This window comes from Quercus robur, chromosome 6 (assembly GCF_932294415.1).
Source record: "Quercus robur chromosome 6, dhQueRobu3.1, whole genome shotgun sequence".
In the NCBI taxonomy this organism is placed as follows: domain Eukaryota; kingdom Viridiplantae; phylum Streptophyta; class Magnoliopsida; order Fagales; family Fagaceae; genus Quercus; species Quercus robur.
The window spans coordinates 45262694-45278015 of record NC_065539.1 but is presented as its reverse complement, the minus strand read 5'-3'; the positions used below and the strand labels follow the sequence as shown (position 1 = coordinate 45278015).

The following is a 15322-nucleotide window of genomic DNA, read 5'->3' as shown; positions in this document are numbered from 1 at the left end:
TTCAAAAAAATTTGTTTAAACCAAAAAAATAAAAAAGAGGAAGATTACAACCCCATGACCAACCACATCACCACCACCACCACCATTACTGGAAACAAAAACAACAACAATTGATATATTCTTCTAGAACATTATAATTGTATGGTTCTTTTAATTCTTTCTACATGTAGGATCATTCATTTATGTGTATAGAGAGAAACATAAAGCACAAATTTTGCTATGAAATTGATGGAAAAACAGTAACTTTACAATCAAATGGAGTAGGTAGCTTTTCTTTTTGGCAAAATTGGTTTTGTCTCTAGTGTATAGGTCTGTATCATCAGTCCAATTTTTCCCATTGTTAAAAAATAGAGAGAATGACATGAGATTAGGCAAAAATGGAACCAAATTATGATTAGTGAAACTTCAAAGTGGAAATATGAGAGAGAGAGAGAGAGAGAGAGAGAGAGAGAGCACTTACCTATAGTGTGTTAGCAGAAAATACCAAAAATGGAACCAAATCCCCTTTCTTTATGATTTGTTTCTCTGTCCCTCTTTCAATATCTTCTCACCTTAGAAAGGAGAAATCCACACACACACACAACTCCATACCCAGCAGCTAAAATTTTAGAAAAAAAGAAACCCAAAATACCCATATTAGCAAATGAAAAGAAGAAATCAAGGAAATCATAAAGAAGATAAATTTAGAGAATGTAAATTCCTATGGTATGAGTTGAGAGAAAAACCAAAGCCATAAACCAGACCTTTGATTCTTATAATTGTTGAAAAGCCCTCTCCATCCAAGTAGGCAAAGCCCTCTCTGCTCTTTCAGCAAATATAGTGCGGAATTAGTGAGAGAAACTTAAGAGTTCTTTCAGCTCTGCTATCATTGATGAGGTCTCTTGTCTTTCACCCCTCTTTGTTTGTCGCTCTCACCCACTCCCATCTTTGTTTCCCTTCCACATGCAAAAAATAACAAAACGAATGACACCCAAAATACCCACTTAAGATCAATATCATAAACCTAAAAGACCCGTATTAGCAAACAATCAAAGATTGAAACCCACAAGGAAAAAAAATAAAAACACAGATCTTAAGAAAAAAAAAGAAAAAGAAAAAAAAGGAAATTTTGAAGAAACAGAGAAAAAAAAAAAAAAAAAGAGATACTTACTGGAAAAATTAGTCGATTTTCTTCCCTTTTTTTTTCTCAGATAGAAATTTGACTTCTGCTTGAGCCAATCTGGTCCCAAGATTTTGAAACCCGGAAAAACCTCGAACCACTCATTTTTGCGGTTCTTTTAGCCTCAAGAACCGCTCTATGGGAAAAAAGCAGGGACTTGTGTGAATCGCGGTTGGACCTCACGGTTCTGAGAACCATGACAAGACCGCTTCTCATGTTTCCCTACTTCCATTTGTATTTGAACCTTAAAAAAAAAGAAAAAAAAAAGGCAACGAAATGGACATTTTAGACCAGTCAGACCTAGGCTTTTTGTTTGAAAATATTCACTGAAAACTTGCTGGAAGTTTTGAATCTTTCATCGTCGAGAGGGTTATCTTGTTCGCTAGAAGCCGAAAGTAGCAAATCTTGTTTGCTAAATTGATGTTTTAGGGGAGATTTTGCTCGGATCTTGTTTGCAGACGACACAACTCCTTCTTCCTCTTTGTTTCTTCACTGCTTCTTCTTTCGTTCTTCATGGTCTCCTAAGTCCTACCTTCAGTTTAAACTTTAAATTAGATGACTTCTTTCAACTTTATTTTTTCTTTTTAGTTTGGTGAGCCTAGCACGTGTGACATGACAAAGCCTTGGAAAATTTCCATCTCATTCTGACTTATTGCCCCTCCCAACGTGACATGATGGAGAAGTGAATGAGCCTAGCACATGTGACATGATGGAGAAGTGGATGATGACAAAAATGAGTTTGAAAGTTGCTGACTCATTGCCCCTCCCCAACGTGAATATTAATATATGATTGTTTTTTAAATTTTGACTTTTTGGTTTTTTATTTTTTTTTATCATTATTATTATTATTATTAAGTTGGATTTTGAAACATTATAATAAAATTAGTGATATAAAAATGCATTTAAAAAAGTATTTATTTAGATTATTTAGATTATTTTAGTCATTTTTTCTATTTTTACTAATTTAGTATTTTTATTTATATTTAAAATAATTATGACATCATCACAGTTCGACCCCAGTTCGACCTCGGTTCGACCTCAAAAATCTTGAACCTTTTCCTTTTACGGTTCAATGAGTGGTCCAGGTCTGAAAACCTTGTCTGGCCCTGATTTGATAGAGAGAAAAGAGAGAGAGAGGAGATACAGAGAGAGTTCCAGACCCTTTCGCCTCTCTCCCTTTAATTGTTATTGTTTTATTCAGCCCAAACGCATTGTTTAGCCCTCCACAAACAGACAAAAACTTGACTAGACAAAAGTTATTGTTCATAGAGCATTCGCTCTTTTTATATAGTTAGTAGATGATATACACACCAAAAAAAGGACAATTTGGGAAATACACACATAGCACAATTTATTTTCTCTCTAAATGGTAAATTAAAAATCCAAACCACCATTTGACTGACCACATTTTTCAAAAGGCTTCAGCCTTTCTAGGTTAATGAGATCTAGAAATATGGCCAAACAAAGACAAGCCCCAAATTCTAGTGGGTAATATTGGAATTTCAAGTAGATCCCCCCATTGATCCACTAAATCCTACAAATGCTAAGAGCATTACCATCAGGTGTGCTAAATGCTATAATATTTATCATTGGGCACATCAAACACAAAAAACAGAGCATCATCAGGTGTGTTATATGTGCCAAAATTATGAGACATGCTATAGTACGCTCTCATTTTTGAGAGCGTACGGATGAAAATACCATTTCCGTTTATTATTATTTTATTCATCTTTCTCTCTCCATTCTCATCACTTTATTCCTTTTTTTCCCCCCTCTCCTCTCTCATTCTTCCTCAGACATTCCTATCAACACATCTCTTCTTCCACACTTTTTTCTTCTCATTGTTGTTACTTTTCTCTCTTCTGTTCAGCCTCACCGCGTCACCTGATGCTGATCTCTGTTGCTGTGGGGGTTTTTTTTTGTGGTAGTGATTTGATGGGTGGGTTCGGCAGTGGGTGGCTTTTCTCTCTTCCGTTCAGCCTCGCCGCGCCACCTGATGCTGATCTCTGTTGCTATGGGGTTGTTTTTTTTTTGTTTTTTGTTTTTGTTTTTGTTTTGTTTTGTTTTGTTTTGTTTTTTTTTTTTTTTTTTTTTTTTTTTATTTGTAGTGATTTGATGGGTGGGTTCGGCAGTGGGTGGCTTTTCTCTCTTTCGTTCAGCCTCGCCGTGCCACCTGATGCCGATCTTTATTGCTGTGGGTTTTATATTTTATTTTTTATTTGGCAGTGATTTGATGGGTGGGTTTGGCAGTGGGTGGCTTTTCTCTCTTCCGTTTAGCCTCACTGCGCCACCTGATGTCGATCTCTGTTGCTGTGGGTTTTTTTTTTTGGGCAGTGATTTGATGGGTGGGTTCAGTAGTGGGTGGCTTTTCTCTCTTCCATTCAGCCTCACCGCGCCACCTGATGCCAATCTCTGTTGCTATGGTGTTTTTTTTTTTTTTTTTTTTTTTTTTTTTTTTTTTTTGCAGTGATTTGATTGGTGGGTTCGGCGGTGGGTGGCTTTTTTCTCTTCCGTTCAGCCTCGCCGTACCACCTGATGCCGATCTTTGTGTTTTTCTGTGGTGGTGGTTTTGGTGTTTTGCTGTGGTGGTTCTAGTGTGAGATGGTGGTGGGGTGGGATGTGGGGTGTAGATGGGTGGGTGGGTTGGCGGTGGGTGGGTTAGCGGCGGCAGTGGGTGGGTGTATGGGATGCAGTTGGGTTGTGTTTTTTGTTGTTGTTTTTGTTTTGTTTTGTTTTTTTGTTTTTTTTTTTTTTTGGTTTGTTTTTTTTTTTTTTGTTTGTGTTGTTTTTTTTTTTTGTGGTGGTGGTTTTGGTATTCTGTTGTGAGACGGTGGTGGGTGGGATGTGGGTGGGGCGTTGATGGTTGCTGGCAGCGGGGGTAGGCTGTGGGTTGTGGTGGGGGTGGTTGGTTTTTTTTTTTTTTATTTTGTATTTTTATGTATTGTTGGATTTTTTAATGTTATTTTAATATTGGAATATATTATTTTAATATATAGAATTGAAGAATAGAAGATGTGATAAATGGTGAATGGTAAAATGATGTGCTAAAATGATAAAGTAAGTTTTTGGTGTGTCAAAATGGCATTTTTATGAGAGAGCTGATGAGAATATTCTAAGATAATAAAAGTGAAATCAGAAGCTAAAAATATAAGTTGTCCAACAAAATCAGAACTCATTTATAGCCCTACTTTGTATCTTGGAAGAGAATCACGAAAAGGTTAGGAGACCTTGTTCTTATTTTCTCTCTCTCTTAATTTATTAAACTTCGGTTCAATGTTCCTTACTTGGGCCAGAAGGTTCCCAAGGCTGGCTTGCTGGCTATATAAAGGGGGCTTCGTCTGTAACCTTTGTATCAGGAAAACAAGACAGCTACAATAGATTTGTAATCTGTTTGTTCTGTTCTTAATAGGTCCTAGATTGAAGTAATGTGAGGGTAAGAAAAGGAAAAGAATAAATGGAAGCACAGCATTAGCATCACAGTGGTGTTGCCCTTCATCCGTCCTTAGGTATCATTTTCCAATTGGGAATTAGGGATAAAAACTTATTCATTTTCCCAAATTTCATGAATCATCAAAAGGAGGGATGTATTTATGTATCGATCTAATTTATTTTTGGATAAAAATGCCGGTGGATATGCTTTCGGTTGTTTTTTTTAGACTAACATGCAATACGAATCTTATTATGCCTTCCCAAAAACATCAAATACCTTCCCCTCTATAGATAATCGAGAATATTTTTGCTTTGTACTAAGAATATCATAAATAAGCTATTGGCACAACTTGTACACGTTGTATGTTTGAGGGAATCATCAAGCTTTGATGATAATTATCCTTTAAAAAAAAAAGAAAAATTAAAACAAGTGAGAAATAGTGACTCAAATCCATAATTAGGTTAGAGTAGTGTTTATTATACATAAATTGTTTAACACAATTTTACACAATTCAAAAAACATGATTTCAGTTATTTTTTAGGATGTTTGTAAAATAGTTTGTGTGCAACAAGTTTAATCTTTACTTTATAAGAAGAAAGAAGGAATGCTATAGTCACTAAATCACAAGACTCATAACTCGAAGATATTATCTAACCATATATAAAAGTTGTTTTTTTTTTTTTTAAGATACAAGATAGAAATTCTACTCTAACCTAATCTAAGTGTATATGTGTGTGAAACTTCCTCCTGAAAACTTGAATCTCGGCCTTTGTCTCCCATACTCCACAGTGACCATCGCACTAAGGGTGTGCGGTGGTGTTGCCGTGTTGCTATTGTTAATATATATAGTTGTTTTCCTCTTTCATTGATTGATGTAAATTTTTAAATAATATGATGTTAAATTTTAAAGAGAAACCTTGGTATTTTTTTTTCCCCTTAGTAGATCTCAATAAGTTATACTAGTCACTTCATATATAAAAGCAACCTTGAAGTATTTTGAGATATTTGTAGTCAAGTTAGTAGCCTCATTAAATAACTTAACTGCCAAGAATTTTATAACTCAACTGACACCTTTAAGACTTTTTAACAAAGACATTCAAAAGTTCAAATCTTCTACCTCTAACTAATGAATTATAAGAATAATAAGTATAATTTTAATTAAATAAGCATTCTTAATTAAAATTACAAGTGTACATGTATGAAAATTACATGAACACATTATTATATTCAGGCTTAGCTTGTTTAATAAACAAGCTTAAACTTAGGCTTGAATTAAAATTATTTATTAAATAGATAAGGAAAAATAAGAATTTTCTACAAGTGGATTAGGGATCTATTCATAAAAATCTAAGCTATCTCTACTTTGCATCTTTGAAGAGAATCAGCATTCACCATTGGTGGGAGGCTTCGTTTTTTTCTCTCTCTTTTTTTACATTCTATTCAACGTTCTCTATTGGGCCATAAGATAGGAAAGATAGAGTCACTTGCTGGAAGTTCTATATAAGGGGGGGTTTCATAACCTTTAACTGTATCAAGAAAACAAAGATAGTTAATTCAGTTGTATATCTGTTTGTGCTGTTGATCTTTTGAGCAATATGGCATCTCAGGCAGACCTTATTAAGATTGGAATGGAGGGCTTTGCTTTGTTAGATGAATTCCATGGCCGGTCAAGGAGGCCCAGTATTCATCACCGAAGTCAAGTTCCAAAGAAACAGCCAGAGATGATGATTGTTTGCAAAATGCCAGCTCCAGAGATCAATGGTGGGACACTGGTTACGGATTTCACTAACGAAAAGGTAATTCGCTTCGGTACTGGGCTTAAATACTAGCTCTTTCTTGCATATACTTTGTGTAAACTACTATAGATACTCCTCTTGTATTACAGAAGTAATATGTATACTCTTCCGTAGCAAGTTAGAAAATATGCTATGTAATATAGAAAGCAGAAGCACTTTTTGGTAGCTCGCTTTCATGTAATCATGCAAGCACTCTGTATCTTCTAACAGCTCTCCTGTGTAATGATATAAGAGCTTATTTTTTTATAATCTTTGCTTTACTGTAATTATGCAAGTGTTTAGTCTGTTAATTTCTTCTAGCCCTACTGTACATATAGGCACATCTCCTCCTCTCTTCTTTCCCTCCATTAGACTTTCAGAGGATTGTAGAATCAAGAGCAAGGACTATTGAATAGAGTGACGTATATATCAAAAGCAAGTGCAACCAATTCGATTTACATATTTGATATTGGGTAAAATATGGTAGACATAGTGTGAGTAACAACCATCGCCCTTTGATATTAGGAGACCATTAAAGTGAACTAATTTTTGTTACTCTATATATATATTAATTAACCTAAAAATAGGTAAAAATACAATCCACACCCTATTAGTTTGTTGAATTGTCATTTTAGTTCATTAAGTTTAAATTTCGGTTTAGTTTGTTAACTTTGTCAACGTGATCATATTATTCCTTCTGTCCATTACTTTTTAAAAAACACCATTAATTCTCTTAAAATGGCACAACTTAAAATCATTTCTGATGTTACAAACATGAAATGATGTTGTTTTAATAGGATTAGTGTTGTTTTTCAAATTTAGTTGTATTATACTTAACTCTAAACTCAAGGATAGGATTACTCTACATGTATTTTAATCATATGACCTTTTAAATCACCAAAGCAAATTACAAAAATGTTATATAGATCATATATTAAAAAAAAAAAAGATTGCTAGTGGATAATTAAATTTTTATAAACTACTTAAAGTAATTTTTCTCCAAACTAGTTTGAAAGAAAATACTATAAAGTACAATTGCGATGAGTGATCACATCATAATATGGTGTGACCTTAAACATGCAATAACCCTACCTAATAGATGGTATTGATTCTTCACCAATGAACCACTATCGAGAAATTGTCGATAATCTTCTTTCACTGTGTTCACAAGATTTTTGAAGACACTTGTTCGATCACTTGAGCATCAATTAAAGGCTCGTTGAAATCCTTAACTTTTATCTTCTTAAGTTGTATCTTGGATTTGTAATCTTAAATTTTTGATGGCACATTATAAATTCAATAAAATTAGATTGAAATTCAATCTAGAACTTAAGATTAGCCATTGAGAAAAGTATGCAAAAGGAAAGATGCTTTAAACATTATGGTAAAGTAAACAAAATAGGTATCGTGGTCTATGCCTCCAAATATATATCCATTTTATCTATTATCTGAATCTCAATAATTTTGGGTAAATATGCTTCCATGTTGTAATGGATAAGCGCCATGAACAACTTTCTGCTACCTTTTTTTCTAGTCGGTTTTGTTTTTCATGCCACCTCAATTCAATTCCTATCAAATCTTGTCTACTCAGTGGCGGTTCCAAGATTTTTTCTTAGGTAGTCATGAAGAAACTTAAATTAAACAAAATCAAATAAAAAAGATAAATTTACATATTGACAACAACCAAAAATAAAAGCAAAAAAAAAAAAAAAAAACCCCAATACATAATGTCTTACAATTTCTTTCTACAAATATTTTTATTTGAAATCGTGGCATGATAATCTCATTATCAATGCTGTAAGCTACATCTTTTTCAAAATTTTAGTTAAATAAAATTTTTCTTGGATTTTTTTTTTTTTTTTTTTTTTTTTGGGGGTAAGGGCTCAATATATTGTTAAGAGGAACCAAGTTTGAGGACAAAATTTGACTACAAACTTAGTTGTAGCCTAAGATTATAACTTTCATTAAACAAATTAATATGGCTACATATTTTGAAAATCTAACTGTTAAATTGCATGTTTTTTATATTCTTAAAACACATGTCAAATTTTATATCAATCGGATGTTATTTACTATTTGATCCATAAACTTATTCTTTGTATATAATTTTATACTACAACAACTTGAAATTTAAACATTCGATTGATGACATAAGCTATTGATCTTTGATCTTCTTGAAGTTTAGCAAGCATGGAGGATATTAAAAAAAAAAAAAAAAATCTAATTGTGAATTTGTCAAAATTCATATTAAATAAAAAAAATATTGAGTGGAGTTGTAGCCTTAGTATAAAAATTTAGTGGGTTTAAAAAAATTATAAGGGTGGTCACACATTTTTTTAAGGGTAAAATAATTCATATTTTTTTTAATTATATATATATATATATATATATATATATATTTTCAGGTCAGGGTGGTCCTATGACCACCTAGCTCTAACGTGGAGTTGCTAGTGTGCCTACCCCATTGAAAGACAGGAATATTTATGCTTCTTGAGTAAGCTCAATATGCGTTCCTCAAAAAAAGAAAAGAAAAAAAAGTAAGCTTAATATGCACAACATGAGCTATGAGGTATTACGTCAGAAATTTCTGAAGGGAATAAATACAAAATTTTAGATTTGTGAGATGCAAAAATAGAGAAAAATATGCGCCAAAGAAAACAGTCACACAAAACAATATTTATGTGGTTTGATAATTTGTCTACGTCTACAGAGTTGCAGAGATTTTACTATTCACAGTGAAAATTACAAGATGCGATAGCCGACAGTACAGTTTTCTCTCTAAAAAACTACATGAAATCCTAATCTTCAAAACAACAGTTTTTCTATCTTGCGCATAGGATTCACAATGAGTTACAAAATGGGCCAAATTTTTTTATCTCGGAGCATTACTCCCAAACTCCCAAGCCTTTACTGCATGGACTAAATCTCAAAAAATCTCCCATTAAAAACCATAGTAATATTATTTCGGGTTAGATCATAACCCAGATCAAACACAACTAAGCTCCACAAAACCCAACAATTTCACATATTGCAGGATTTAAAAATCTATTTACAGATTGCACTTTCTAAGATAACTATGTGATCATTAATTGCATGCAAATTAGACTAGATTGTTCCAAAGAATCGAATAAATTAAATACATTATGCAGCACACACAAAAAAAAAAAAAAAAAAAAAATTATACATCCACCGAAAGACATAGACATCTAGATAACACACTTTTTTTTTTTTTTTTTTTAAAATTTTTTATGCTCACCTGTAACTCCAAATACAATTTTTTCTTTGTATTTCTAGACAGTTGATATTTTAAATTCATTTTTTCCTAAATATATGACTCAGGGACGAAACCAAATATATATAATATTGCATGAATTTTTTATTTATTTTCATCCTCTAAACTTTTTAAAGAGTCTTTTGTTGATAACTTTTTTTCAGTTTGAATTAGCTAGATTCCAACCTGACGGCAGAAGCCCTGCCAAAATTTTGTGTGATTCAAAACCCGATTCCGACCTGACTATGGAAGCTTTGCCAAAAATCTTGTTGTTCCAAGCTTGAAATCCAATCATACTGTGGAAGTGTTGTTGAAATGCTACTAAGAAGCTGAGCTGCAATCAATCATCATCTAGAGTTTTGCCAAGCTAATTATCCAAGTTTAATCCTAAATTTTGTCAATAAATGATTAATTTTTGAATACTTGCTCATGTAAAACTCTAAAAATTTCCAGGAAATAAACAAAACTATAAATTTCATAAAACTTGCTTGAAAGGTGGTCCTTAACCTATGAAGGCTGAGCCTACTAGTTAAGGTGCCCCTATATATACCAGTCTCCTTTATTATTTATATGAGATAACAATTGGAGCCATAAATAATATAATATGTTAGTCTCTTACAAATGTCGAAAAATTTGACTCTTCCAATCTCGAAAATTTAGATGAGTAGAGCAATTCCACTTAATATTAGGAAACCAATTCTTTGACAATTATATATATATATATAAAATAAGAATTAAGAAAACTGAATTTCAAAGTATTTAACAATATATTTTGGTAAAACATAAATATTATACAACAAACTAAGTATTATAAATAGGTCTTAAAAAACATAAAAAATATTTCAAATGAATTTGCAAAGTATCCACGGATAGCATGAGAAATTATCTAGTTAACTTATCCATCAAGAATTTTATAATTCAATTGGCACATTTGAGAAATTTCAAAGAAGACATTTAAAGGTTTAAATCTTTTACCTCTAACTATTGAATTATAATAACAATAAATATAATTATAATTAAATAAGCACTAACACAATTATTTTTTTCATACATATATGAAAATTTCATAAGTACATTATAATATTTAGACTAGCTTGTTTAATAAACAAGCTTAAACTTAGGCTTGAATTAAGCTTGTTTATAAAATAGATTAGAACAAATAAGAATTTTCTACAAGCGGATTAGTGATCTATTCATAAAATTCTAAGCTATCCCTACTTTGCATCTTTGAATAGAATCAACATTCACCATTGGTGGGAGGCTTCGTTTTTTTCTCTCTTTTTTTACATTCTGTTCAACGTTCTCTCTGTTGGGCCATAAGGTGGGAAAGATAGAGTCACTTGCTGGAAGTTCCATATAAGGGGGGTTTCACCTATAACCTTAGACTGCATCAAGAAAACAAAGACAATTAATTGAGTTCTATATATGTTTGTGTTGTTGATCTTTTGAGCAAAATGGCATCTCAGGCAAAGGCAGGCCTTGTTAAGATTAGAATTAATGAAGGGCTTTGCACTATTAGATGAATACTATGGCCGGTCGAGGAGGCCCAGTATTCATCACTGAAGTCAAGTTCAAAAGAAACAGCCAGAGATCATGATGATCGTTTGCAAAATGCCAGCTCCAGTGATCAATGGTGGGACACTGGTTACAGATGTTACTAACGAAAAAGTAATTCTCTTTGGTACTGGGCTTAAATACTAGCTCTTTCTTGCATATACTTTGTGTAAACTACTATAGATACTCCTCTTGTATTATAGAAGTAATATATGTACTCTTCTGTAGCAAAAATGCTATGTAATATAGAAAGCAAAAGCACTTTTAGGTAGCTAGCTTTCCTGTAATCATGCAATCAAGCACTTTGTATCTTCTAAAGCTCTCCTGTGTAGTGATATAAGAGCTTATTTTGATAATCTTTGCTCTCCTGTAATTATGCAAGCGTTTAGACTGTTAATTTCTTCTAGCCCTACTGTACATATGGGCACATCTCCTCCATTAATTATCTTAGTCTCTTTCTCTCTTCTCTCCCCCCATGCATGGACTACCGAAGAGATCGACTGATCGAGTACTGCCGTATATATTAAAAGCCAGTGCAACCAATTTGATTTAGATATTTGATGTGTAACAATCATCGCCCTTTGATATTAGGTAAGATTTTGAATGTGCTCCAATAAAGTGCAGACTGCCCAATTCAGAGACCATTATAATGAACTAAATTTTTTACATTATACTCCATACTTAACCTAAAAATAGGTAAAAATACAATATACACCCTATTAGCTAGTTTGGTCAATTGTCATTGTAGTTCTTTAAGTTTAAATTTTAATTTAGTCCTTTAACTTTGTCAACATGGTCATATATATTATTTCTTCCATCCATTACCATTTGTAAAACACAGTTAACTCTCTTAAAATAACACTATTTTAAGTCATTTTTTAATGTTACAAACATGAAATGATGACATTTTAAAAGGATTAGAGGTGTTTTCCAAATGCTAACGAACGAACTAACAAAAATGATTGCCGTCAAAGTTAACAAACTAAAATGAAAAAAAATTTAAACTTAGTGGATTAAAATGATAATTAACAAACTTAGAAGGTGTAAATTATATTTAAAAAAAAAAAAACTAGATTTTGAAAGTTTAAGGTGCAGACTCCTAAAATTTAGTTGGATTATGCTAAGTACTTATACTTACAAAACAAATTACAAAAATGTTAATATAGATCATATATAGGATCATATATATATGAGCCACTATTGAGAAATTGATGATAATCTCCTTTCACCATGATCAAAAGATTATTGTTGAAGACACTTGTTCGATCCCTCGAGTATCAATTAAAGGCTTGTCAAAATCTTCAACTTTTATCATCTTAAGTTATTTTGGATTTGTAATCTTAAATTTTTGATGGCAAATTATAAATTCAATTAAAATTAGATTGAAATTTGTTAATCTAGAACTTAACATTAGCCATTGAGAAAAGGACACAAAAGGAAAGATGCTCTAAACATTATGGTAAACAAAATAGGTATTGTGGGTTACCCCTTCAAATATATATATATATATATATATGCATTTTATCTATGATCTGAATCTCAATAATTTGGGTAAATATGCTTCCATGTTGTAATGGATAAGCTTTATGACCAATTTTCTGCTACCTTTTCTCTAGTCGTTTTTGTTTTTCTTGCCACCTCAATTCAATACCTATCAAATCTTGCCTACCCCATTGAAAGATAGGAATATTAATGCTTTTTATAAGTAAGCTCAATATGCACAGTATGAGCTAAGAAGTATTACGTCAGAAATATCACGTATGGCTGGATTTAAAAATCCATTTGAGACTGTACTGTCTATATCATCATTGCATGCAAATGAGACTAGATTGTTCCAAAGAATCGAATAAATTATACATTATTTAGCGCCAAAAAAAAGAAAAAAAATTATAAATCCACCAAAAGACATAGACTCATTTGGTAGAGAAGTTTGAGTAATGTTGTTTGTAATTTTTTGAAATACGTGTGGATGAAAAAATGTGTAATGTTATTTAAAAACTGAAAATGAGTTGTTTAACAACTCTACCAAACGAGACCTAGATAACACACTTTTATTTTATTTTTATGCTCACCTACAACTCCATAATACCTTTTTTTTTTGGCATTTCTAGACGATTGATATTTTAAATTCATCTTTTCTCCCGAACTCGATTCTTTTATGAATCAAGAACGGGATCAAAAATTTTATATATATATATATATATATATAATTGCAAGAATTTCTTTTTTTGTCCTCTAAACTTTTTAAAGAGCTTTTTTGTTGATAACTTTTGTTCGGTTTGAATTAGCTAGATTCCAACCCTTGCCAAAATTTTGTATAATGGAAACCTACTAAAAAGCAGAAGCTGAGCTATGATAAATCATCATTTAGAGTTTTGCCAAGCTAGTTATCCAAGTTTAATCCTAAATTTTGTCAATAAATGCTTAATTTTTGAATACTTGTTCTTGTAAAACTCTAAAAATTTCCATGAAATTAATATACAAAACTGTAAATGTCATATCACTTGTCAGTTTTTAGACCCCTTAAACAATTGATTAAACCTAGGTAATCAGCCAAGTTATTACTTAGTCCAATTAAGCAAGTCTAGGTTATCACAATAAAAGAGATCAAATCATGCAAAGCAGCGGAAAATAAATAACACATGATATGATCACCCAGGAAACCAAACCGATAAAAACCTGGGGAAGATTTGACCTAGTTATTCTTAAGGTAAACTTGAATCCACTATCAGAAATAATCGAAATTCATACAAAAGGACTTACAATCACCCCCGCTCGACTTCCTAATGCTACCAACCAGTAGAACTTACTGACACGACCACGTGCAATCTCCGAATCCACGAACTCCTTCTTTCTTTGGATTCCCACCAGCTACAAGCACCCCCGCTTATGTATTCTTTAAGCTTTAATGGCAGCAACTGTTTTGATCATCAAGGTGTAGAGAATATCTCCTCCTTGAAAACCCTAAGTTTGTGTAAAGGAAAGCTCCTCTAGATCTCACAAGAGATTTACACAAACTGCAATATGAGCAACACTAAAACGTGGCTAGGGTTTGCCTTTTATACTTAGGAAAAATAAGAAACCCTAAAAACGTTTTAAAACACATAGGGCTGAGTTGGACGAATCTGCATAAAAGCAATCTGCCCGACATTCGATCGGTCGAGCCTAAGCTTCGATCGATCGAGCCAGGCCGAAAGCCACACTGCTTTCTGCTTTACACTTGATTCCAACTTTACATTGACATACAACTTTGAGCTAGCTTTAAACACTTCTAAACACATTGTTTTGATCATGGTTTGCCAACAATACAAATTAGAGTTCTAAATACATAAAGTCCTAAACTTTAGAACCTAACATCACTTACAAGAAAGGTAGTCCCTAACCTATGAAGGTTGAGCCTCCTGATCAGGGTACCCCGATACCAGTCTTCATAATTATCTGTGATAGCAGTTAGAGCCGCAAAGTAGTTATATAATGAGCTATAGGGGGTGCTATGATATTTATGGTATCATATACACACCAATAAAAGAAGGACAATTAGGGAAATACACACATAGCACGATTTTTATTTTTTTTATTTTTACAAATGGTAAATTAAAAAATCCAAACCACCATTTGATTGACCACATTTTTCAAAAGGCTTCGGCCTTTCTAGGTTAATGAGATCTAGAAATATGGCCAAACAAAGACAAGCCCCAAATTCTAGTGGGTAATATTGGAATTTCAAGTAAATCCCACCATTGATCCACTATAAATCCTACAAATGCTAAGATAATAAAATTGAAATCAGAAGCTAAAAATATATATTGTCCAACAAAATCAAAACTCATTTATAGCCCTACTTTGTATCTTGGAAAAGAATCACGAAAAGGTTAGGAGACCTTGTTCTTATTCTCTCTCTCTCTCTCTCTTAATTTATTAAATTTCGGTTCAATGTTCCTTACTTGGGCCATAAGGTTCCCAAGGCTGCTGGTATGCTGGTCTATATAAAGGGGGTTTCGTCTGTAACCTTTGTATCAGGAAAACAAGACAGCTACAACTGATTTGTAATCTGTTTGTTCTGTTCTTAATTTTGAGCAATATGGCACCTCAGGCAAACCTTGTTAAGGCTGGATTGGAAGGCTTTGCTCTGT

General features: G+C 32.6%; 1 protein-coding gene across 3 annotated transcripts in view; it reads left to right on the top strand.

The window, feature by feature from the left end:
• The first annotated feature begins 6029 nt into the window (after positions 1–6029).
• LOC126688999 (uncharacterized) overlaps positions 6030–15322 on the top strand; it is an 82001-nt gene continuing 72708 nt past the window's right edge. Inside the window, exons 1-2 of one of the 3 annotated variants that reach the window (XM_050383965.1) lie at positions 6043–6385; positions 9800–10119. In XM_050383965.1, coding sequence (XP_050239922.1) covers positions 6185–6385; positions 9800–9919 — 321 coding nt within the window. In that variant the 5' untranslated portion in view covers positions 6043–6184 and the 3' untranslated portion in view covers positions 9920–10119. Of the gene's footprint in view, positions 6386–9799; positions 10120–15322 lie in introns of those variants that run through there. The other 2 variants (XR_007644383.1, XM_050383966.1) reach the window with 2 other exon arrangements.